At 41.0% G+C, this 22,854-nt stretch overlaps 1 protein-coding gene across 4 annotated transcripts in view; it reads left to right on the top strand.

Moving 5' to 3' along the window:
- Positions 1-266: 266 nt before the first annotated feature.
- The window catches only part of LUZP2 (leucine zipper protein 2), a 484,579-nt gene continuing 461,991 nt past the window's right edge, over positions 267-22,854 (top strand). For all 4 annotated transcript variants that reach the window (XM_072985873.2, XM_020790416.3, XM_072985874.2 and 1 more), the window contains exon 1: positions 267-5,399. In XM_072985873.2, the coding sequence (XP_072841974.1) occupies positions 5,335-5,399 (65 nt within the window). In that variant the 5' untranslated portion in view covers positions 267-5,334. The remainder of the gene's footprint in view (positions 5,400-22,854) is intronic.

The following is a 22,854-nucleotide window of genomic DNA, read 5'->3' as shown; positions in this document are numbered from 1 at the left end:
GAGGGCAGGGCGCGAAAATGCGGCGCGGACCTTCCGGCGGCCATTTTGGAACCGCCGATCAGCTGTTCTCCCCCGCTTCGTTTTGCGAAGATCGCTAAGCGAATCGCTTAGCGATCATCGCAAAGCGAAAAATCGCCATAGGGGCCATCGCTGAGCGAATGCTCCAGCGATGGCCCGGACCCCCTCGCTATGCGAATTCATCGCATAGCGAAGCACTCGCTAAGCGAGGCACCACTGTACATCAGCTTACATGATGGCTCTTTTTCCATGTTTCCCCCCCCAAAAAAAAAACTACCAAGTAAGGTAAGTGTGGCCACCAAATATTGGCTAAAATCCAGCAGTAAGTCACAACAAGTTATTAGAATTCACATAGGTGAATTTGGGCCTACTCCTAGTTGTGAGTTACTACTAGATTTCAGCCAGTACTTGGCAGCCAAATTATTTTTGCCTCATTGACATAGCGAAAGGATATCAAGTGAGCTTTGTGACTAAGCATGGCTTTGAACTTGGCTGTTACAAGTCCAATACCAGCAGTTCACAGGTGTTCTTGAGCCACAATTCCTAGAAATCCTGCCCAGCACAACTCATGGTGAGGGCTTCTGGGAACTGCACTCTAATGTTGGGAATCACTGCTCTGTTACACTGCACTAACTTTATCAGATCAATGGTTACTATATGAGTTTTTCGAAGAGCAACACATAGTGGTAGAAGAACAGTGCAACACTTAATGTGCTCAACTGGCATAAGGAAAAATAAATCTGCCTAATATAATTCAGCAGACTGATTTTCATAATATGCATAATATTTGGGGGGAAATGGACTAGAGGAATCCTAGTTTTATGCAATGTGACTTCAATGTTTAACAGTTGGAGACCTTCTAAGAAAACACTTCTGTTGAGAAGCAAAACAGTAATTTGATTCAGAAATTAATCTTCAACCTTTTCTTCAAACTAAACGACCTTCAGCCGGAACAAAACAGAGCATAAACGAAACCCACTCAGTTTGAAAGTGCCCATTTCACTTCTGGCATTTGTGTATAGATAAGAGATGGCCAGTTTAATGGGGTTGGTGAACCACAGGAGGTGAGATAGCTTGGCAAGGCTGAAACGAACAGTTCTCAGAGGTGGACTATGAAAGGTAGGCCTACAGAATCATTTCATCACATTACCATGGTAACATGACGGATGCTACCACACAAAACAAAGGAATTGGAAATAATAAAAAATGCTTACATTAATGAATGGCTGTTAAAAATCCTACTGCATTAAACAGTTACTATTTTATCATTGTGGTTATGGAATAGTAAAAGCTAAGAGAAACTGCAATTAGGGTTCTTCTCCCCTACCTATTTGTCAGCAAAGCTGCAGAACCTGATGAGATTTGACATGGCTGAAAAGTATCAGATGTCAGACTAGCCTTACCATTATGTCATGAAAAGGCAGAATGGTTTTGCCTATTAACATAGCTATTACTATACCGGTGGTCCCCAACCTTGGCCCTCCAGATGTTCTTGGACTTCAACTCCCAGAAATCCTGGCCAGCAGAGGTGGTGGTGAAGGCTTCTGGGAGTTGTAGTCAAAGAACATCTGGAGGCCCAAGATTGGGGACTACTATACTACAATATACTTCTATTGCCAGGGATAGGACAAAGTACTTGAGGACATTTTGCCTCATGTGCCAGAATAACATGACTGGCATTGGGTATTATGTGCTTTGAAATGGATGAGGAGGGGTGTTATTTGCTGTTCCATCTCAGGCAGAAAACTGTTTTCTACTGGCCCTAATTCCATCAATTCTCAATATATGAGATCACGTTGGAAAAGTTCTTCCCATATTGAGCTACAGGTAGATATGCATTTCTTGGCTGGTTTAGGTCTTAAATTTGACTTATGCCAGTTGTTACTCTGCTCCTATCACAATGTCAGCACTACCTGTATTTGTGTGCTATACTGTATATCTCAAACCATTATTCTAAAAAGTTGAAAGATGTATTCTACATTTTAGATGACCTTTCTATAATAATATGGCAATGCATTGCTTCATATTATTTTTGGATAATGGACTATTTAGTTGTATTGTGCATATATACCTGTTATGTTTAAAATAACAACTGCTCATAGAAAATAGTACGTACAGTAATTAGGGTCTCTCTGTTACCATGGGAGATAGTAGAGCCTATTACTATCAGTGGGAAGGACCATTAACAAACACTAAGGTTAGAACAACAAATAAAGGACCAAAGTCAAAACTCACCTAATGATGTGATGTCTTGAACTCTTGGCAAAGTGTGAAAATTATTGGCTTAAAAGTCTCTAACTACACAGCAGAAAGAGTTCAGGGAGCTGCAGAGCAAAATTAGTTTCGAGTCTCCCCACAGTATATTTAAATTTAGTTCTCATTAACTGGAACTTAGAGTCTCAATAATTTATTCAGAGACACTGGTAAGAGAAAGAATAAAAGGTTCTATTTTACTCATAGTTCTGAATAGATCAAAAACAAGCAGTATATTGTAGAAAAATAATGACTGCTTACATGAACAGACATTAACCAATTCATAGCTACATTATTACCTGATTGTCTAACTGAAAAAGAAAGAGTTCTTAAGTAAAGAATTTGAGGCAGAAAGGAAACAATCCATTACTGCTGGATTGATTGACATTCATCCCAACCCAGAAAGGTCTATCCTAGCTAAAACCTCTTAAAGGCAGTATATGAAGGTGGTTAAATTCCAGCATGAACCTGGGTGCCATTAAGATCAATTCCTTCTTTACTTACTGAACTTAAGTGCAGTCAGAAAAACAGAATAGATACAAACCACACCATAATGGTATATACACATTTTAAATGGCTGAAATCCTAATTAGCAGCTATGGTTGCATAACTTTATGTTACACAAACAGTAACCTCTGATTACACCACAGTGGAAGTACTACTCACAAGGCATGTCCACAAGCATATTGCACAACTAGTCTTGACAGGAACCATGCAGCTAATTGTCCAAATGACTTGTTGCCTGAGTGCGAACACCCAGTAAATTTATGCATTCACAACTTTATTTTACAGACAAAAAGTCTTCCAGCCATTGTCTGGGTTGCTATGGTACATTCGTTCGTTTAGTCATTTAGTCGTGTCCAACTCTTCGTAACCCCATGGACCAGAGCATGCCAGGCCCTCCTATCTTCCACTGTCTCCCGGAGTTGTGTCAAATTCATGTTGGTTGCTTCGATGACACTGTCCAGCCATCTCATCCTCTGTCGTCCCCGTCTCCTCTTGCCATCACCCTTTCCTAACATCAAGGTCTTTTCCAAGGAGTCTTCTCTTCTCATGAGATGGCCAAAGGACCAGAGCATCAGCTTCAGGATCTGTCCTTTCAGTGAACACTCAGGGTTGATTTCCTTTAGAATTGATAGGTTTGTTCTCCTTGCAGTCCAGGGGATTCTCAAGAGCCTCCTCCAGCACCACAATTCAAAGGCATCAATTCTTCAGCGGTTTGCTTTCTTTATGGTCCAGCTCTCACTTCCAGACATCACTACAGGAAAAACCATAGCTTTGACTATTTGGACTTTTGTTGGCAAGGTGACGTGTCTGCTTTTTAAGATGCTGTCAGGGTTTGTCATCGCTTTCCTCCCAAGAAGCAGGTGTCTTTTAATTTCGTGGCTGCTGTCACCATCTGCAGTGATCATGGAGCCCAAGAAAATAAAATCTGTCACTGCCTCCATATCTTCCCCCTCTGTTTCCCAGGAGGTGATGGGACCAGTGGCCATGATCTTAGTTTTTTTGATGCTGAGTTTCAGGCCGTTTTTTGCACTCTCCTCTTTCACGCTCATTACAAGGTTCTTTAATTCCTCCTCACTTTCTGCCATCAGAGTGGTATCATCTGCATATCGGCATAGCTTATTCTAATAATTAGGCACAGCTTGTTCTAATTTCCACTTTAACGTGGTAGGCAACATTTCCCCTATTCATAACTAATTATCCCAAAGGAGTACCATTGAAATTGAACTTACTCCTGGTTAATGTGTCTCTAATTAAGGATATCCAACTACAGTATTTCCTTAACTTTGTTTTGAAAAATCTAAAAGGGAAAAAAAAGCAAGTTGAAATCTGGAAACTCTTGTCAGCAATATATTGCCGCTCTGTTACATAACGAAACATGTTAAATCTTTCTGATGCCAACGCTGCATGAGCAATTATGTATTCAAGCAGCTGAACTTGTCTCTCCTATGACCTGTGTAACCATGCTCAAGTTCCAGAACACGATGTTCTCATTTCATAAAACCGCTTTATGCCTTAGGTTTTGCATTTCTGTCATTTTTCAAATATCTGTGAATCTATTGCTTCCCAAACTGCACAGTTTCAAGTACTGGATGTCTCTTGGGCATGAAGGGCATTCAGGACTTTTCCTTCCATCCAAACGCGTTTGCCAATTAAAGACAGTAAGAATCACGACCTGAAAAGTTTATACCTCTAATGCCGGGGAGAGATATCAACAACTAATAGTTTGTGCGAGATTTCTGCATGCTGTTATTGTCGTTTTAAGGACAGGGGTCATAAACATAAGAAGCATCAATTTGAACTTCCCTTTAAAAAGCCTCTTAGGGTCTCTCAGAGGTGACACGCGTCAGTATCTCTCGGAGGATGCCGGCTCCCGATTTAGGGCTAATCCTGGTGCTGCTCAACTCTGTGCTTCTAATTGGTGCAATAACTTTGCCCGCCCAGTAAGCAGAGAACACCCTTCCGATTGCAAGCGCATGAGGTTAATTTGAAACTTGCCTGTTAATTTAAAGGAGTCTGACCTGTGCTTTACACGCAAATCCGGCTGAGCTGGGCAACTTTAATTAGAAAAAGCTCCCTTTCGGGCTGGCTTTTCTCCGATGCCACGCTGACGCGCCCTCCTGCCCTCCCAAGGAAGGAGCCTCCGCGCCCCTTCCTCCCGAGCCGCCGCTTAAACTGCTAGTAAGAACAAATCCTCCAGGACATCATCCATCGAGGAGGGCTCGTGTTGAATAACAGGCTCGCTCGCCGGCGCTGGGTTTGAAGCAACAGCGGCGGCAGCTCCACTGCCTGTGACATCACTCCTGTAGCTCAAACCCCCCGCTTAAGCTTGCCTTCATTAGTCAGTGTGTGTGTGTGTGTGTGTTGGGCGATCTCGGCTTTTGTCAGATCTGCCGAGCGTCACACGCGCGGGAGCAGGTCCTTTGCAGAGCCGAGGACTTTGGGAATCAGCAGCCCTGGGAGAAGGAGAGAGAGAGAGAGAGAGAGAGGCAGTCGGAGGGAGAACGAGGAAGCGCGACCACCGGCTGCAGGGAGAGCACCACAGAGCCGGCTTGCAGCATGAAATCCATCCTGCCTCATTACTTGATGGCCCTTTTCCCCGTTTTGGTCCTCGGCAGCACCAGGTGAGTGGCCGGATCTCGCTGAGTTGAGATTCCCTTGGGAGCAGCCGTTGTCCAGGCGCATTTGGACCCCCGGCTGGCATTCCAGCTGCTCTCCCGCTTGCAAGTTCGGAAAAGCATCTTCTCGCCTCCTCTCTCTTGAGCCGGTTTCCAGGGTGGGCTTTCTTTGCCTCTCGCTCTTGCCCGCACAAGAGACTTTTTGATTCTGGGTCATTCGCTAGTTCGTCGGGGCCATTCCTCTCCTGAGCCCTCTAACAGGGAAAACTCCTCGCTCTGCAGTGACCCCAAGCTTTTGTGATTAAGCAAAACGGTGCCTGGATGTCGAGTCGATGCATGGTGCAGCAGGAGCAATTTTTTCATGTGGTTCCCGGGGAAAATATTCCTATTCTAAGCTGTAAAGGATAGGAAGGGGGAAGCTGCTTGAATTTGGGGTTTTATTCTGTTTAAATTGCAAAATGCAATGCCCGAGCGTGGGATAGTTTGATAGCTGTGTCAGTTTGGTTGCTACAAAGCGTCTGTGCAGTCTTTTTGTTTGCATTTCCAAATAGCATAAGGTTGGAATGACATTGGGAAACCAGGAAAAATGTTTCAAAGTTGTGGGAACAGAGGGCCATTACATGGATGGATTAAAATTTATGCAGAGGATTAAGCTCTTGTTTGACACAGTTGGAGATAGATGTATGTGACACTTCTTCCTCAAAACAGTCCCAGAGAAACACTGTACAACCACAGATGGAAAGTTAATACTGTGTGTAGAGCAGGAGTTGTTGAGTGAAGACCTCTTCAGCTCTCTTGCTGTCAGTGCATGGTTTCTAATGTCCTGAAAGTGACACGCTCCTACTGTATGGGCTATTAAGTGCTTTGCAAACTTCCACCCCTCTGGAGTACATACTAAACAGCATGCACATAGATCTACTTGGATCTTAGGAGAAATACCTCCCATATACCTTCATGCTGAGTTTTGTTTTTCTGCTGCCTTTTGCCACCATGCATTGAGAGAAACTCTAGTGTAACCTGTATAGCCACTGAAACATGATTATTTACTCAGTGTTGAGCTTTCAGGTGTAATCCATCTGAGCAAGAAGAATACCTGACAACTGCAGGTGCAACTGGGAAGGATTGATTACAGGAGTACTGTATAGATAAAAGTTGAAGGACCACAAATGGGTTGAGGGCAAGGCATGCTAGAACTTCTGACTCAGTTGTCTTTGCTTTTAAAGAAGTTGTAATTTTCGGTTCCATCAGCTCTCCAGGTTCATGGTCTTTAATAGACGAGGCACCGTTCCATTTAAAGTCTTGTGTTGTGATTTGCCAGTTGTCTAAATATCTCTTTTGATTTAGGAGCAGATCTTCAAAATGCTGTTAGTAGTGAAATCTCCAAGATAGATCACTAATTCTGTATTACTAATATCACTTTGAAATGTTTTGTGTGCATTGCCAACTGACCGAGGGAGTTAAATTCAAAGGGAAGGTTAGAAATGGAAAAGTAACTTGCCAAGAGATACAAGTTTGCATCTTAAATGGGCTTTTGACTGGAGTGCTTTTATGGCAGAGGTTTTGGCTGTCAACTTATCTCCTGTTTATAAAGCCTAGAAAATTAAAGAGGTCCTTGCATTTCCATATATTAAAACATTGAATGGCTGTCCTGATAGAAAATTAGATCAGCTGTGACTAAGGATCTTATCTAAGAACATTTTAAAGGATGCTGTTAAAAAGAGAGTGTGAAAACTTTATTTCCTATGAAAAGAATTGATTCTTGGCTTTGAATAATCCCAACTTGTTCTCCTGAAAGCATTTGAAAGAAGTAGGATTCTGAAACTGGGAAAAACATACTTGGGTGTCCCAACTGCGCTATATTTCAGGTAGCGAAACTTTCAGACATCAATTTAGTTTGTATGAGTTTGAGAAAAATGAGTCAGCTTGATACCACCCCACTCATGATGAATATATATTGTACTACACATAAATGGATAACCAGTCTTTTGTTATGATCTACCCTATATTGGAACTTGCTGTAATTTTAATTAACGCAAAACTTCCACTTGGGTACCAAACCAATGCTGGACACCATAAAGACTGTACACCTTTGGAACAAAGCAATTTTATACCACATGCACACGTGCGCGCGCGCGCGCGCGCACACACACACACACACACACACACACACACACACACACACACACACACATTCTTGATGAATCCTTTAGATAAGTTCTGTTTCATTGAGAAAACATATCACTACTAAATTGGAGCTGTAGAACCTGGAAGACTTATTAAATTAACATTAAGAACCAGCTTGAAGTAGTCCTTTAAAGCAATATGGTGTGTCTAGAAGTACATAATGCAAAAAGAAAGATAAAGTAAGGCAGTTGGAATGAGCCATGATATATGATTATTTTGAATCCTGGTTTTTGGACAACACGTTGGAGGTGAATGCAGCATTTTGAAAAGATATATGAAATATGTCATATGTTGGCAAGCGTTTCCGAAGCTGCTAGAAGTGCTTTGAAGTGAGTGTTTAAATATGCCTGGCTTCATAATAGTTTAGTCAGGTGTATTGTTCCATTTCGACATCTTAGCATCAGAACCATGAGTGCAAGAGTGTACAGCCATCTTTTAGACTTTTACTTTGCTACTGATGTTTCTCGTACAATGCTATTTAGTTTTTAGCACCTGAGGCCGTTTCTTGCTAACATATGGTTAATATTCAAGCAATTGTCCAAGCTGAGAAGGTTTGCAAGTACACATGAGGTAGTGAAGACTGGGACCTATTGTCCTGCTGTGTGAAACTGCTTAGCTCAGGCACAGTTACAGACACAAGAGGTATGAGATTTCTTCAGAAGTACGCTTATGTCAATGTGTCAGGTACAAAGAACAGTCTTTTTTTGCTGTATTTATGCTGGTAGGTTCAGTGAACAGTCTGCTTCACTTGGGAAAAAGGTAGACAGTTCATTTGCTATTTACTGTTCGTATTCTTCAGTGATGTTATCCTTTCTATTTTTTTATGTCAGAAAAGGAGCTGAATTATGTGCACTGTGATACTCTTGGACTAAAACTCCCAGAAGCCTGCACCATTAGCAGTGTCGGCCAGGATTTTTCAAAGTTATAGTCCAAGAGCAACTGGGGGCCTACATCTGGGGGCACAAGTTTCAGGAGTCAACAAGTGGTTTCTGAGGCATTCTGGGTTTTCATATTGTCAAACCAACTTCACCTGCCTTAGGAACCCATTACTTCCATCTTAACTCAGTGCTTTCTGTCCTCTTGCCACACAATAACTATTTTTTCCATGCTGATCTTTTGCTAATAAAAATCATGTACCAATAAGTCAGTTCTGGTTTATGTCAGCCCTTTCCAGGATTTTCTGACTACTCAGAGGTGGTTTGCCATGTCCTTTTTTGGGGTGGGGCACCCTGGGACTCTGTAACTTGCTTAAGGCGACACAAGCTAGCTCTTTTGGGATGCACAGTGGGGAATTGTACCCCCCCCCAAAAAAAGTCTATCAGAAGGATGATTTCATTCATTGACTGAACACAGTGAAATACCAGTAGTTTTTTTTCTTGCAAAACAACTGGGTGGAATAGTGACTATAGCTTTCTACAAAGGCTTGAGACTAGCAGTATATAGTTATAAAAGCTTTAAACCACTTCCTAGATTCCTGGGAATGGTAGTTTGGTGGGAACATCCTGGATGCCCATCTACTATACAGAATTAAGCTAGTTTAATTCCCAGTTCTCCTCTTTCAGGATATCTTGGTATCATCTACAAATGCAAGAGTTGTTGGTACCTTTGCTAAAAAAATTGCTTAAAAAACAGCAAGCTTTCATGGATGAAATCCACTTCCTCAGGCTAAGCAAACACCTTCATATATAGTGCAGAGAAATTGTAGACAAAAATCTAAACATTGATTATACCTGTCTGAGAGAGATGATCTAGTTCTTCTTGAGGCTGGGCTCTAGTGTTTCTGAAGTAAGACTTGGGATTTTTACACCCCTGCTCTTGAGACCAAAAGGCTGCCCATTACCTTTGATTGCCTGCTCTCTCACATTGCTTGCTTGAAATGTAGAAAGTTTCTTTTTAGTTCCAGGGGTGAGGGAAGACAACACAAAGACTAGCAGCTTCTGGCAGAAGTTAGATATTATAATTTGGTTCGTTCACCAGGTAGAAGCAACCTGTTGTGCAAAATTAAAAATCAGGTTAATGTTTTTTTGCCTAGTAAGAATATGATGCTGCCTCTTGCAAACACACACAGACATATCAGCACAATTCTTGAAGATCATGTTAAAACACACACACACACAAACAGAAACTACTGTTCTGTGAGCTGACTGGATTCCTGTGCAAGCAAAATGTATTGTTTCCTTTTAAAAATAAACAGCATAATGGGAGGAATCTATCCAATTTGTAAAACTCTGGTCCCCACAACAAGTTAGTGTAAGGTGTAAAGTCTACAGCATATATAGGTTTCTAGTTTGATGTGTTGGGTCAGCTCTGTCCTCCTCCTGTCTCTGACAGGCCAGATGACCACAAGAAGCGTGGCCACAACACTGATATCCACACCATCAGGGTGCCAGCTGACATACAGCCTGGAACTTTTCCACCCTCTCACTTCATCTAGGAACATGGATTTGCCCTTCACTTCTCCCATTCTCCTCTACAGGCAGGGAGAAAGACAGATGAGTGGGTGGTTCTAAATAGTGTTTTATGGAAGCCTTAGTTAAGCATCTTTTGTTTTGTTGCCTTACCCTTAGTCATCCAGGTAGGAGACTGTGGGAGAGATCCACAATCAGCTAGTGCTGCCAGGGGTTTCTGGAAATGTTCCCTGAGAAATGGGAGGATCTGGATATTTTCTCTGTCCCAGTGCATAAAAAATAGAGACAGTTCACTCCCAACCAGCACTCTCAGGAGGCAGCTGAGTCCCAGACTGAGTCAGACAGTTCTGCTCCTTCTGGCTTATGAGGCTAGCTCAGCTAATGCCTGAACCTTTCCTAAGAGTCCTACAAAGTTGTTTAGATCTCCAGGGAAAAATCAGAAGCTTGTGTTTGTCACAGCTGGCATTTATCGCAGATAAGGGTTAATTCCAGAATGAAACCAAACATTTACAGATGATCGTATCAAAATTCATCTGAGTATTAAAGTATATGTTATTTCATTGTGGCAATAATTCCAGGTGACATCAGCTCCTCTAATTCTACAGACTTTATCTATATTGCTTCTATGTTCCATATGCAAAAAAATACTTCAAAAAGTAACAAATCAAAATGTATTGAAAACAGTCTTACACTTGTGACAAAAAACTGTAGTCAAAAACACTAAAGTAGAAATCCAAAAGTTTTACAACAATGAAAAGTTGCGAATAAATAATCCAAAAATAAAATAAGTTGTAGCCAAATACTTACATCAGAAAAATAAATTTCAAGAGTGAGCTCTAAGGGTTTTTTTTTACTGGTATATAAAGTAAAATGCATTACTTAACCTATAAGCATGTTACACAGAGAAGTATCTGTTCAACCAGCCATATCAATTAAAGTCTATGGAGGAAAATCCATGACTTCTGTGTCTTTTCTGTAAGCTTTTCCTCCCGTCTAGCAATGCACTCCTTGCATCATTTTTGCTCCTTTTTCTGGCTATCGGTTCTCAGTTATATTTATACCTTTATCTATCTTTCACCAAAAAAACCAAAAAAACCCTCATCCAGATTTTATACTGCCTTGTCCTACTCTAGGAGGTATCTGCCTGATGTTTTTGCTAGTCTAGCATTAACATGGTAAGTCATAAAACTTACATTTCATAGATTTATAGTTTCCAAAAGATGGCACTATAAGGTTATAAAATACCACATTTTCATTCAGTCACCTGTTATTTGTTATAATCTCATATCTGAATTTAAAAATAATAACCAAAATATTCATTCAGTTGCCCAGATTGTTTATAATTCACTGACCTTGCTCTGCCAGAGTTAGTTCACTGTTTTGCAATGACTTGTGTGAGTTATATATAAAGCCATAAGTTTCAAAGCACTTTCCCTTTTGGGCATATTTTCCTGCACCTTTGTTAACTTTTCTAGCTCTCTTAAATGCACAAAGTTTCTTATCTTCTGTCTTTTAGACCATGTGTGTTTAAGAGAGTTAGAAAGCATGAGTACCAGTGCTGTTTCTAATCAAAGATAACGGCACAAATTCCTGTGAAATTTTGAGGGGAATCATTGCTCTTATATCTGAATTTGTATCATGATACAGATAAATCCTCATCTTATGGGACAGGTGGATTCTCTAAAAGGTATGTTGTCACCAGGAAGTCTATGATGAGGTAGGCTCTGATGCTTGTTGGGCTAAAGTATGTACATAGGGTAGAAAGTACCTTCCTCTGGAGCAGGGTAAATGTGTACTGTATATTATTTCGACATGTTATAGATATATATAATACTACATGTACATCTCAAAAGGATCATTTTCATGAACTTTAGAAATAGTCCAGGAAAATGATCCTTTTGACATGAACATCAGTAGTAATATTTGACTAACACATTTTTATTCCATTATATTGCGTGAAACGTAAGCGTATGCTCTCAAAATTTGATCCAAAGATTAATTTCTACTCTGTTTTTTTAAAAAAAACAATTTAAATGTATTTTTAAAGATATCAGGAGTTTACTTCTGCAAAGATACAGTAAGGATTACCAGTGTGGTGTGTAGTGGATAAAATGATGGACTACAAGTCTGAAGAACATGGTTCAAATCACCACTTGGTCATGGAAACCACTGGGGAGTGGAATTGGTAGAACCACTCCTTAAATCTCTCACTCACCTTGAAAGTCCTGTTGGGTTCACTATAAGTCAATTCCAACTTGATGGCACAGAATACACACAGATAAACTGAGTTCAGTTTAGGATGTCCCTTTTGTAGCTGAAGTCTCCTTATGACAAACTGAGATCCAGTGGAGTCTCCTGCTGGAAGAAGGCAAGTTCTGCCAATCCACATATACCCCTGCAACAGATTTCACCCCATTCCAATCCACCTGCAGTTCCATGTGCAGACCTCCGGGCATCTAGTCAGGAAACATATGGAGCTCCTAAGGGAAGGAAGAAAGGGACAGGCCTCTTCCACTTTCCTCTATGGCAGAGGTCTCCAAACTTTTTAGTATGAGGGCCGTATCATATATTTTAGACATTTTCGAGGGCCAAAGGAGGGAAGGGGGACCCAAAAAAGTGGGGGTGGGAGATTCCTTAGATCAGACTTTACTCCTCTTTCTATCACTGCTCAGGCATAGGAAGAGGAGGGTAAAGGGACCCAAGCAATCCTCCCTTTTTGTAAAGACAGCAAGGGCAGGGGATTGCTTGAGTTCCCCTTCCCTCCTCTTCCTATGCCCAGGCCAGATAAAAAGGCAAGGCAGGCCGGATGTGGCCTGCAGGCTGTAGTTTGGAGACCCTTGCTCTAGGGGAAACATCCTATCAACAGAGTCAAGGGGACTCTGGATCCCATCCTAGATCCTGGGCCTGTATTAAATATTTTTCTTTTTTGATATTTGGATCAAAACTAGCTATTTCAATGAAGTGGAGATTCCTTCCCCAAAGTATAAATTATCTGAATACAGTGGTGCCTCACAAGACAAATGCCTCACAAGACAAAAAACTCGCAAGACAAATGGTTTTGGCAATGGGGTTGATGACTTGCAAGACAAATGTTCCTATGGCCATGCTTCGCAAGATGAATGTTTTCCGTTTTTTGTTCCTGCCTCATGTTTGCTGATTTTTAAATGTTTTTCTATGATGTTTAAAAAGTTTTTTATTAATTTTTTAAAAATCATCTGCACAATATGTATGGCTTTAAAGAGCATTTAATAAACCCTCTGTAAACCAAATTTGACTTTGTTCTAACTTTTTTTTGCCTATAGGAACACATTAATTAGATTTCAATGCATTCCTATGGGAAAACGCGTTTCGCAAGACAAATTTTTCACAAGACAACATTAACCATGGAACGAATTAAATTCATCTTGCGAGGCACCACTGTATTTGGTTTTTCCCCTACCTTTTTTGATGTAATTGTGTCCCCTGATGGTTTCTTCATTGTCTCATGAGTGGAGACAAAGAAATATTCTCCTGGGGAAACTAGTCACTGTGTGCTCAGTAACAGAACAGTGGGCAAACCTCTACTTATAATTCAGTCCATAGCAAAACTGCAACTAAAGATATGAAGGTTTATACAGGAAAGTGGCACTAGAAGGCCAAGTTCGCCATATGTCAAATGGGGGAATGAAACGTATTTGCAAGGAGTGTCAAACAGGTATTAAAAATGGAGATATTTGCAAAACATGGTGACTAGGATGTGTGGGTTTGTGCAGGAAGTCTCTGCACTGCTCTGTAGTAATAATAAAAAAAAGCAATACAGATCAGGGCTCAGCATCCCTGTATCCTTTAAGAGATATTCTGACCAAAGCCCATAACATTGTCCTTGCATTTCTGAAAATGCAAGTGGTTATTACTGAGGGAGGGGGCTCAGGTGTATTAATCTGCTTGTCTCTTCATTAATGCCCACTATGGACCTAAGAATGACTCCTAAAAATCACTATACAGTGGTGCCTCGCTTAACGAGCGCACCGTTTAACGAAGAATCCACATAGCGACGCGTTTTTTGTGATTGCTAATGCAATCGCATTGCGATGTTTTGAATGGCAAAACATCGCATTGCGATGATCAGTAAGCGTTTCGCTTACCGATCTTCGCATTGTGATGTTCTAAAAACAGCTGATCGGCGGTTCCAAAATGGCCACCGGAAGAAAAATGGCCACCCGCTCCATTTTCGTGCCCTGCCCTCGCTTACTGAGTGGCGAAAATGGCGGCCGGATGGGGGAATCTTCGCATAGCGGTGAGTTTTCACCCCATAGGAACGCATTAAATGGAGTTTAATGTGTTCCTATGGGTCCCCCCCGCATAGCGACGAATCCAGTTAGTGACGTTAATCCTGGAACGGATTAATGTCGCTATGCGGGGCACCACTGTATTATCCCCAAAATTTACCAGTGTTGATCTTTTGGCACCGCCAATGTAGGTTTCAATTACCTTTTGATTTCTTGGATCTTATGGAAGAGATTTCTTGGTTTTCCATTTTGGTTGTTCCCTTCTTTTTATTTGCAAGAGTTGTTATGGAGGTTCTGTTGGTCCTTCTTGATATAGAAATGGTTGAAAATTTGCATTTTGTGTTTCAGCTTTAGTTCTCCCACCTTTATTTTGGCTTCTGGTCTGTTTGCTTGTTTGTTTTAAAAAATTCAGGACTTTAATCAGTCCTTCATCAAGAATTTTCTTTCCTTCGACTGTATGTGTGCGCCTGTGTGCACACATGTCTGATGTGTGTATGAGCATGGGTATACATATAATGCATGTGTCTGTGTGTATCTGCAGTCCTATATATACCCACCCATGAGTAAATACAGTTGAACCAATGAGGGCTGTTTTTGAGTAGTTATGTGTAGGATTGCATCTCAACTGTCTCTTCCTTAATACACTTTGTAGGAACAATATATTATGCATTGCTTTTAATTGAGATAAAACCTTTATTCATCCTTCTTTGCTACAAAATATAACCTGCTTGATTATAGAATGAGATTGTCAAATATACTTGCAATATATACTGAAACAAGAGCCTGCCCTCACTGACAGCCATATAACCCTAAGAAAATGCAGCTTAGTAATAATAATGTTTCCAATACCGTCACTCATTAAATGGGTGTACAAATAATAGGGTAGCTTTTTAAAAAAAATTAAGTACACCTTGGATCTCCTATTAAGTTAATAGCAGGGGAATGGATTATGGCGGGGACTTTTTTTTTAATGGAACCATTCCACAGTAGTCTTAAATTGCTATTCTAAAGCACTTTGTAACTCACATTAGTGGCATTTGACAGAAATAGAAAAAAAATTATAGAGTTGTATTACAAAAGCAAAGCCTTGGCTTTCATTTTAGTTTTCTTTCTTTCTTTGAAAACAATCTAAAGCTAGAGCGTTTGCAACAATATTTCATGTTGGTCTCTGTCTCCTTAAAACAGCAGATGTGGCAAGGGAGTTCTTCATTGTTTAAAGTAAACCATTCCTAAATGAAACTCTGAACTTACAAACGAAAATGCAGTTTTGATTTTTTCTAGTTGTGTGCCTATACAGCCTAATTATTTAATTGTCAGCCATGGAATCAGTGGAATTTACATAGATGTTGACTCATCATTAAGCAATTGATTCAATATGTCCATGCTAACTAGCATTGACAATTAGCCTTAGGTCTATGAGGTGTATAAATTCTTTGGGTGTGTTCTTTCTTACAATGATTGGATGAAGTACAGTACTAAAATTTCTGCTTTGGAGAGAGAATAAAGTGGACATTGTTGAAACTTCTTGTTTAGTCATTTAGTCATGTCCGACTCTCCGTGACCCCATGGACCAGAGCACGCCAGGCCCTCCTGCTTTCCACTGCCTCCCGGAGTGTGGTCAAATTCATTCTGGTAGCTTCAATGACACTGTCCAGCTATCTTGTCCTCTGTTGTCCACTTCTCCTCTTGCCTTAACACTTTCCCAACATCAGGATCTTTTCCAGGGAGTCTTATCTTCTCATGAGATGGCCAAAGTATTGGAGCCTCCACTACAAGACCTGTCCTTCCAGTGAACACTCAGGGTTGATTTCTTTCAAAATGGATAGGTTTGTTCTCCTTGCAGTTCAGGGGATTCTCAAGAGTCTCCTCCAGCACCACAGTTCAAAAGCATCAATTCTTTTGTGGTCTGCCTTTCTTATGGTCCAGCTTTCACTTCCATACATTACTATTAGACAATCCATAGCTTTGACTATGCGAACCTTTGTTGGAAAGGTGATGTCTCTGCTTTTTAAGATCCTGCCTAGGTTTGAAACTTCTAAATTACCTTTAAATCTTACCCCCAATCTTACCCAACGTATGATATCTAAACATTTGTTATACCTCATGTCACTTGATATTTATTAATTTGTCTTCAGAGGACAGGAGTAGCACTCTGTGCTCTGGGCCTTCTTCTTCTTTCTCTCCTCCTCCTTCTCCCCCCCCCCGACACATGGACACACACACACACACACACACATCCCATTCATGGACCTGTTGAAGCCCATTCACAGACCTGCTATGGGTTAATGAACAATAGGTTAAGAAACCTGCACCAAATCATGGTGATATAAGAAGATAACCAACCACCTTCTTATACTTTAGAGCTGTCATAATGTTCTTGATGTTACTTACTACTTTTCTAAATCATTAAGTGTTTTTAAATTCATAATTCATATAAGTTGTGTCTTTGTGGTGCAGTGAGTACAATACTGCAGTGAAGACTGAGTTTGTTCCCTATGGCCTCAAGGTTGACTTAATCTTCCATTCTTCCAAGGTTGGTAAATTGAGTATCCAACTCACTTGTGTGTGTGTGGTCTATGTGTAGCCCACATAATTAATTTGTAAGCCACCCAGAGAGAGCTTTAAGCATATGGGGAATTATATAAGCAGCACACTTTGCTTAGAAGCATAGAAAAGCTATGGCAAAAAGACTCATCATAATGTGAAAAGAAGAACCTGAACATAGGAAAAGATCCTAAACAATTGTATTAGTGCATTCCTAGGTTGTATTAAGGAACGTTGAATTGTAAATGCATTACTATATTAATTATCTCTCAGTTAGCTAATTAATTGATTAGCTGTTTAAACTAAAACCTCAGTGCATGCTTCCTTATATGACCAGAAAGTGTTATTCAGTACTAGGGAGCTGTGCTTTTTTTAAAAAAATTCATTTCACATCCTGTTTGTTGAAACCAATCAAAACCAAAACTACCCTCAAAAATACATGTGGCATTATAAACCTACCCCCAGGTTAAAATATGCACTTGCCAAATAAAAATGATTTTTGGAGGAATAATAATAATAATAATAATAATAATAATAATAATAATAATAATAATAATAATAATAATAATAATAATAATAATAATAATAATAATAATAATAATAATAATTTATTGTCATTGTAAGTATATACACAGTATACCCATACAACGAAATTCACAGACACCCAGAGACCAGACACATGCACACACATAAAATTCCCCAAACACTCCCCACCCACTAAAAAATCCCCCACTAAAAATACAAACATCTACACCAAAAATCAATACAACTGTAGTAAATTGCTAGAAACTGAATAGTTCCTGTATATATTTTAGTGGTTTAGTTATCTGTCTGTGGAGCCAGAGGCTGGGATTTCAGTTCCCCATCATACCTCTCAGGAAAAGAGCCAGCCTGTGTAGCCACGGACAAGCTGCATCGTCCTAGGGTGCCCCCAGAAAAAAAGGGAATTGTAAGCCACTTCTGTGTATTATCTTCCCAGAAGACCCTGGAAAGGATTGCCGTGAATCAGAATTGACTTGACAACACACAATTGTGGTCATCCTATGGAATCAATACTTTCTCATAAAATGTGTTGATTCCACAGTACAAGGCATGTGGCCATGATATGAACAGCTTTTCCTAAAAATAGATCCATATACTTATGTCCTGAGATCACCTACAAGAGAAAGGAATGTGTTAGTCGTGGCCCCACAGTGCTCTCCCTGGAGAGGTTTGCCTGGGGCCTACATTCATACTTTATAAATAGTATGCTAAGGCTGTTTTGTTCTCACAGCTTTTAAAATACATGGCATTTTCAAACTTGCATTACATTTATTGCGGCTGTCTGTCTCTGGACTTTTATTATGTATTAGGTTTATATTTTCTGCTGGCGCATATGATTTTTCAGTTTTCAGTCCTGTTAATGATACTTTCTGTTGTGTTTTTGTTTATTTATTTATTTTAAAGGTTTTTGGTTAGTTCATCATGAATCAAAATAAAGGAGAATGTTGCAATAGAAGCAAATATATTAATGAACACTTTCAACAATTCTAATATAGATTGTTTGAAGCATCTACAAATGAGGAATTAGATATAGGATAAACTGCAACCCAAGAGACCACTGCAATGCAAGCTTGGACTAAGAGCATGGGGAAGGAATGAAGAAATGGGCTCCTCTAACGCCTTTGGCTTTTCAGATGAATGTCTCTTGGTGGGCTACTGTAATGAACTGACTCCACACCTAATTATTTTTCCACAATAGCATTGCCATGCAGTGCTCAGTTTTCATAGATATAGCCTGCTATAAACATAACAGGCTATATCTATCCTTGGTACAACTCCCATTGATTGCTATGCCACAAAAATCAATAGGAAGACAAGGATGGACTAAGCTTGAAAGCTTAATTACTTTCGTAACTTATGATTAGCATGGGGAACTACAGAATGGTAGGATCCCTTGTTCAGATCCATTACCATCACGTATAACTCTGTCATTGTTGCTTCCTTTAAAGTAAGTTGAAACATTGCGTTATGCATACAGTCATTCATTCTTGCCTAATAATCTGAATATGTTAAATGCCTATTACAAGAAATGATTCTTATTGTAAATTTAGTCAGTGGGTGAAAAGGCTGTCTTGACAGGTAAGGGGGTTCTAGAAGTTGTAGTCCTTTTTTTCCTCCTAGCTCTGTATGAAACCTTGAGAAATTATAAATCTAATCAATTGTATTGTTTTGGATAACTAAGTGGCCTTTCCAGATTCAGAGGTATTATGAATGAGGGCTTGGAACATAAGGTTTAAAATTTAATTCATTAGGGTTAAATGTTCAGAATTGGAAAAAAACACATTATTTGCTGCTAATGTTGAAAAAAGGGAAAGCATTTGACTCATTGAATCACCATATTAACTTCTTACTTAAATTGTTAATTTTGAAATACATAGTGGGTCCCTTCGCTTTAGATTCTTAATGGTATATTTGTTTTGAAGTTGCCTTCTTTAATTTGGCACTTTTTCCAGATGGACTACGAATCCCATAATACAATCAGATAGATCTCATGGTTCCTGTGTCAAAATTGGAAAGTAGAAGAAGGGTGTGTCTCCTAACATAGGATCTCATCTCTGTATTCACACAAAAATGCTCAGGCATATCCAATGAGTAAAACTCTGCAGACACCCTGACTACTTTCAAAAGAATTTTAGCTAGCTTTGTATGAAAGTGTTGTCTGCCTCTTAACAAAAGACTTCACAACTCCCTTCTTCAGCCTTACTTTCCCCCAGACTATAGGGATCACAGTGATCAATTCCTGTTTGCCATTGTGGGATTCATGATGTTGTTGACCCATAGTTTCTGCCCATCGGCAGGGCTGGATTGGACTTCTAGATGTTAGATGTTCCATTTTAAACTACTAATATTATATAGAGGTAGCTCTTATGGGGACATCTACAGATATCTCCTTTATGTGTAGGAAGAGTATAAATGTGCAGGCCTCAGTAACTCATCTAATGCATTACAAAACATTAGTGGAACTTCTAGAATTTTTGATGATGTGTTAGATAAAATGATGACAGTTTAGCCATCTTGTTCTATTAAAGCAGTCCAGAAATGCAGGCTGCTTGACATACATAACAACAATTAAGGCACAGGTGTTTTGTGAAGCTAATGGCTCTAAATTGTCTTGACAAAAGATCCTCTAATACTTTTTCAGTACAGCAGGGATAGTTTCTAACAATATGCTGTTTCTGGGAAAAATTCCTCCCAAGTTGTTATGAGAATTGTAGGAAAAGGAACAGGAAACTTGCGAGTTGGGGATAGTGGCAGGTTATGTTGTAGTTCCTGCTACTTAAACGTCCTGTGTCTTCAGCCCTGTGAGCCCCATGAAAGTAAGATAGCATGTTAAAAATTAGAGAATCAAATTGTATTTTTCATGTTGAAAACCATACTGCTTTATTATCCTACCAAACTTAATTGATATTTAACAGTCTTGTTAAATACCACTTCTACCACAAAGATGTCACCATTTTTGAAACTACAAGTCAAAGAGAAATAATATAACTGGAAGTGAGATTTTCAAAGCCTATAATATGCCCTGGATATGCAGTAGCAGATTTTATGTGGCACTTCCTACTGTTTTTTGATTGCAACTTTCCAAAGATTGTTACTTCCACTTAATTAGATGCTTAAAAGAAAAACAAGGCAAGGCATTTAATACGCGTTTTAAACATGATGGCCATACCAAGATACAGTGGTGCCTCGTATAACGAGTGCCTCGTATAATGAGGAATCCACATAATGATGGCTTTTTTGCGATCGCTTTTGCGATCACATACCAATGTTGCCTATGGGGAAAAATCGCTTTGCGATGTTTTCCCCATAGGCACCATTTGCCAGCTGAACAAGCGGGCGTTCGCTCGGGAGGAGGTGGGGGAATCTTCCCACCTCCTCCTGCCCAATCGCCGGCCTGTCAGCCGGCTGAAAACCCGGCGTTCGCTCGGGAGGAGGTGGGGGAATCTTCCCACCTCCTCCTGTCCGATCGCCGGCCTGTCAGCCGGCTGAAAGCCCGGCGTTCGCTCGGGAGGAGGTGGGGGAAGCTTCCCACCTCCTCCTGCCCGATTGCCGGCCTGTCAGCCAGCTGAAAACCCGGCGTTCGCTCGGGAGGAGGTGGGGGAAGCTTCCCACCTCCTCCTGCCTGATCGCCGGCCTCTTAGCTGGCTGAAGTCCGGCTATGCTTCCGACCCTCCCCCCACGGCTTGGATCCAAGCCATGGGGGGAGGCTGGGAGCAGACTCTTCGCCAGTCGCCGGGGCTCAGATCCGAGCTGCGGCAGCTGCCGAACAGTCCGGCTATGCTTCCGACCCTCCCCCCACCGCTTGGATCCGAGCCGCGGGGGGAGGGTGGTGGGATCCTGATGCCTTTCAGGCATCCCGGGCTTGGATCCCACCCGCCGCCGGTTACCCATGGTTTGGGTAACCGACAGGGGGTGGGATCCAAGCCCGAGATGCCTGAAAGGCATCTGGACCCCCCACTCTCCCCCCGCGGCTTGGCGGCGGCTACCCCAGCCATGGCCGGACTCTAGGGAGTCCAGCCATGGCTGAGGTAGCCGCCGCGGGTCAGATCCAACCCGCGGGGGGAGGGAGAAAACCAGATAATCCATTCCCATTAGAACGGATTATCCGGTTTTCAATGCATCTCTATGGGAAAACTCGTTTCACTTAACGATGTTTTCCCATAGCGATGTTTTTTTTAGAATGAATTAACCTCGCTATGCGAGGCACCACTGTACGTCTTGAGGTGGTCTTTTCAGTCCATGCCCCCCCCCCCGCTTCCATTATTTTGAAAATTTTGCAGACACAAAACATATTTGATTGGAATGTAGAGATACATTCATGTACTGTATGAGTGAGAAAATTCAAGAAATCTGAGTAGGCAGGGAGGAATAAGGAAAAGCTGAGCATGAAGAAGATCTAGGATACAGGGTGGCAAAATGAAAGGGAGAAGTATACACAAGGCAGAGAAATAGAATACTCTAAATCAGGCTTGTCCAACCTGTGGCCTGTAGGCCAGATGCGGCCCAGGTTGGCTCATAATGCGGCCCAGTGCAGTTTTTTATTTTAAAAGAAATTCCAAAGTTTCAAGTGGTCAGTCTGCATCTGGATCATCAACTGCCCGTTGAGAAGCCCCTGAGGTCGGGACATTTTAGTTTGCTTAAACTCAGCTCTATGAAGGTTGAGAACCAAGTGCTTCTAGGCCAGTGTGGAACTACAAAAATGGCTCTGTGCCCTTCTGCTTTTACCCTTGAAGAAGAATCACCAGGAGAATTACCCGAGAGATGGTGTGCAGTAAGCCTTGGAGCCAAGGAGACATTGAGGGCCTCCAGACCTGCTAGTCCTGTTGTATAATACTTGCAGTTTTTTTTCCCCTCACCTCGTTCCTCTTTGGGGAAACAAAACACTCAGGGTTATTCGGATGAACACCTTTGATAGCAGGCTCCACTCAGTGTGATCAATCTCCTGTCAGCTCAGCCAATCCCCTCTGGTGTACAGGATCACCTGTCTGTTTTCCCTCTCTGCTGAGGAGAGATGAGGCTTTCTGCCCAAGCTAATAGGGATTTTGCCCTCTCCATCAAGGAGCACGATCTTGATCCTGCTTCCCCACTGATGAGAGCTCTGGATGTTTTTCTCTTTTCTTTCTCTCTCTGAATTGCTGTGAAGGAACTGCAAACTCTATTTGTGCTCCCTCTTTTATCATGCATGACAAGCAGTTGTCAGTGATGGACTCTTCCCAGGCTACTTAGAGCTGCTTTAATGTCCTTCCCATGGGTAAGGGACTACCATCATACAGACTGCAGCTGCTTGATCTGGGTTTTAGAATAGAATGAACTGAATGATTTCTGACTGTCCTGGGAATTCTTTGTGGACTGGCTGTGGTCTCCCCAGAGCCTCTGTACTCTTTACATATGAACTAGGGTCTGTTGCTATGAAAGGAAAGCCCCTAAACTGGTACCTTTGTTTCTCTACTGGATATTGAAGTCAGAACTTTCTTTTCTTTCTTTCTTTCTTTCTTTCTTTCTTTCTGTGTAAAG

The sequence above is a fragment of the Pogona vitticeps genome, chromosome 1, assembly GCF_051106095.1.
Source record: "Pogona vitticeps strain Pit_001003342236 chromosome 1, PviZW2.1, whole genome shotgun sequence".
Lineage (NCBI taxonomy): Eukaryota > Metazoa > Chordata > Lepidosauria > Squamata > Agamidae > Pogona > Pogona vitticeps.
Note: the sequence above shows the minus strand (reverse complement) of the source record. Positions and strands in the feature narration are given on the sequence as shown.